At 39.1% G+C, this 2,500-nt stretch overlaps 1 protein-coding gene across 5 annotated transcripts in view; it reads right to left on the minus strand.

Annotated features, from left to right (window-relative positions):
- Positions 1–2,500, minus strand: part of megf10 (multiple EGF-like-domains 10) — a 36,817-nt gene that overhangs the window by 24,549 nt on the left and 9,768 nt on the right. For all 5 annotated transcript variants that reach the window (XR_006251919.1, XM_043250317.1, XM_043250315.1 and 2 more), the window contains exon 5: positions 2,218–2,310. Coding sequence is in view for 4 of the 5 variants with exons in the window: in XM_043250317.1 (XP_043106252.1) it covers positions 2,218–2,310 (93 nt within the window). In the remaining variant the exon portion in view is untranslated. The remainder of the gene's footprint in view (positions 1–2,217; positions 2,311–2,500) is intronic.

The raw sequence follows: 2,500 nt of genomic DNA on the forward strand, positions 1-2,500 counted from the left end.
GTATACTATACACTTTATAAGAAGACTATATGAGAATAATATCCTAAATCACAATGATGTTTATTCCTTCTTTAACTCCAAAACATTCTGAACTCAACACAGCCGTCACAAAACACGTTCTGATTAAAAATATTATGCATTATTTAATGTGTAGTTTACCTTTGGCCTATATTTTTTCTGAACTTATTCTATCGGGGGTGAAATAATCTAATACTGTTAGTAATGAGAAGGAAATATAAATGCTGAATTGTTATTATATAATAACAAAATAAAAACTGTCGCTGAGTATTTTTTCACCCGTTACATCTTTACACTGTTGGAAAAAAGGTTACTTTTTTAGTTTGGGAGGAGTTCAGGGATATAAAATGAAAAAAATGTACTATATATATATGATATAAAAGGATTGGTAAATATTTTATACTTCTATAGCTTTAAATTCTAGACCCTTAAACTATATTTAATCACAATATTAAACCTCCACAGCATTTTAGATTTTACATTTCCTTCTTTGATCTTTTGACATATAAGAGGTCATGGTACTATAAACTCATAGCTCAACAGATTTAAACAGTTTTTCCACATTCTCTTCATTATTATGAATTATTAATATTAATGGAGATGAATGTATCTGTCTGAGGAAGTCCTCGCAGACAACACTCACTCCCTTCTGACCTTCTGAAGACGTTTAACCTTTCAGAAATGCCTGTTTGTTTTCAGTGCAGTGTCTGATCATTTCAGTAGATTATAATTATTTGTTCTTTTGTGGAACAGTCACCACACCTTTAGTGAAAGATGTCACCTCACATAAGTACCCATGTTAGTTCTAAAGCCTGATAAGTGGGAGATGATTGATTTGATTTATAAGGACTCTGGTAGATCAGACACCCAATCCAGATCTCAGCGTGTCTAGACGAGCCGAATCATTGATTAGGATTCATTATTGAATCAATTCGTGGCACTACATAAAGAGGGATCACAAGTGCAGTATAGAGCTCCTCAAGGCTCAGTACTAGGACCATTATTTTTTAGGCTTAACCCTTAGGAGATATTATCAGGAGACACGGTGGTAGCTTTCACTGTTATGCTGATGATACTCAGCTCTACATTTCTTCATGGCCCGGTGAAATACACTAAACTGTGAAGCTAGAGGAATGCTAAAGAACGAGACGCCTAGCAATTTCTCATTGTTAAATTCAGAAAAGAATTTTAATTTCAAACCTAAAACCTCTGCATGTAATAGTCTAGAAGACTGTCTAACACTTGATGACTGCTCTGTCAGTTCTTCTTCATCAGTTAGGAAGCTAGCTGTGCTGTTTGATAGCAGTCTTTCCTTCAAGCCACATTTCTAGCATTTGTAAAACAGCATTTTTGCAAGTCAAGACTATATCTAAATCACAGCCTAAATTGTTATCGATGGCTGATGCAAAAATGTTAAATCACGTGTTTGTGACATCTGAATCATGATAACCTTGAACAAACTTCAGCTGGTCCAAAACTCAGCAGTTCTTTCTAGAACTAGGAAGTATGATCATAGTCAAATCAATACTCTGGCCATTTGATAATGCCTAGAATATCAAAATCGACTGCGGGCAGCAGATCCATTTCCTATCTATCACACAAACTCTGGAACAATCTCCCTAACTCTGTTCGGGAGGCAGACACACTCCGTCAGTTTAAATCTAGATTAAAGACAACCCTAATTACACATAACACACTAAGGCCACCGTAGCCACCAGATCCCGTCTGTTTTCAGATCAGATGGAGGATCAGCACCCAAAGATGATGTCTACAGCCCCCAAAGACTCCTAGAAGAGCCCTAGAGACAGATCCCCAGTGAAGACCTCGATGGCCATCGGGACAAGACCACGGGAATCTGCAGCCTGGAATTAAACTTCTGGTTTCATCTGACCAGAGCAGAATGATACACTATTTCCATTTAATTCTGTAAAGCTGCTTTGAAACAATCTGCACTGAAAATAGCGATATATGTATACATGATTGATTTTGAATTAGGTGTAAGAGATGAGGAGACGTACCAAATGAGCACAGAAGAAGCCAACAAAACCAAACTTATGTTCCTACTAGAGCTGATATGTTTATAAACTGATGCTCAAATAAGCTGAGATACATTCAAATCAGAAAGAAGCACAGGGCAATGTTTGTTGAAGAACCACAGAAAGGATCTCTGTGACAGACGAGGGCAGCTGTATCACTCACCGCTGGAGCAGTCGGGCCCTCCCCAGCCCGGCTCACACTGACAGGTGCTAGGGGCCACACACCGGCCGTGAACACACTTCTCAGCGCAGTGGGCTGCAGAGAAAACAAGAGAGAGAGCGCTCGGGTTACAGCTCTGTACAAACACACACCGCCCCCAAACCCCGCTCCAGACCTCTCCGTGATTATCATGTGTGACGTGTGTGTTGTGTATCACATCAGCTTCAGCTCTGAGGGAGACTCAGGAACCACAGCAGAAAGCTAAAGATGAAGAGTATCTCAGTGA

This window comes from Puntigrus tetrazona, chromosome 10, assembly GCF_018831695.1.
Source record: "Puntigrus tetrazona isolate hp1 chromosome 10, ASM1883169v1, whole genome shotgun sequence".
Lineage (NCBI taxonomy): Eukaryota > Metazoa > Chordata > Actinopteri > Cypriniformes > Cyprinidae > Puntigrus > Puntigrus tetrazona.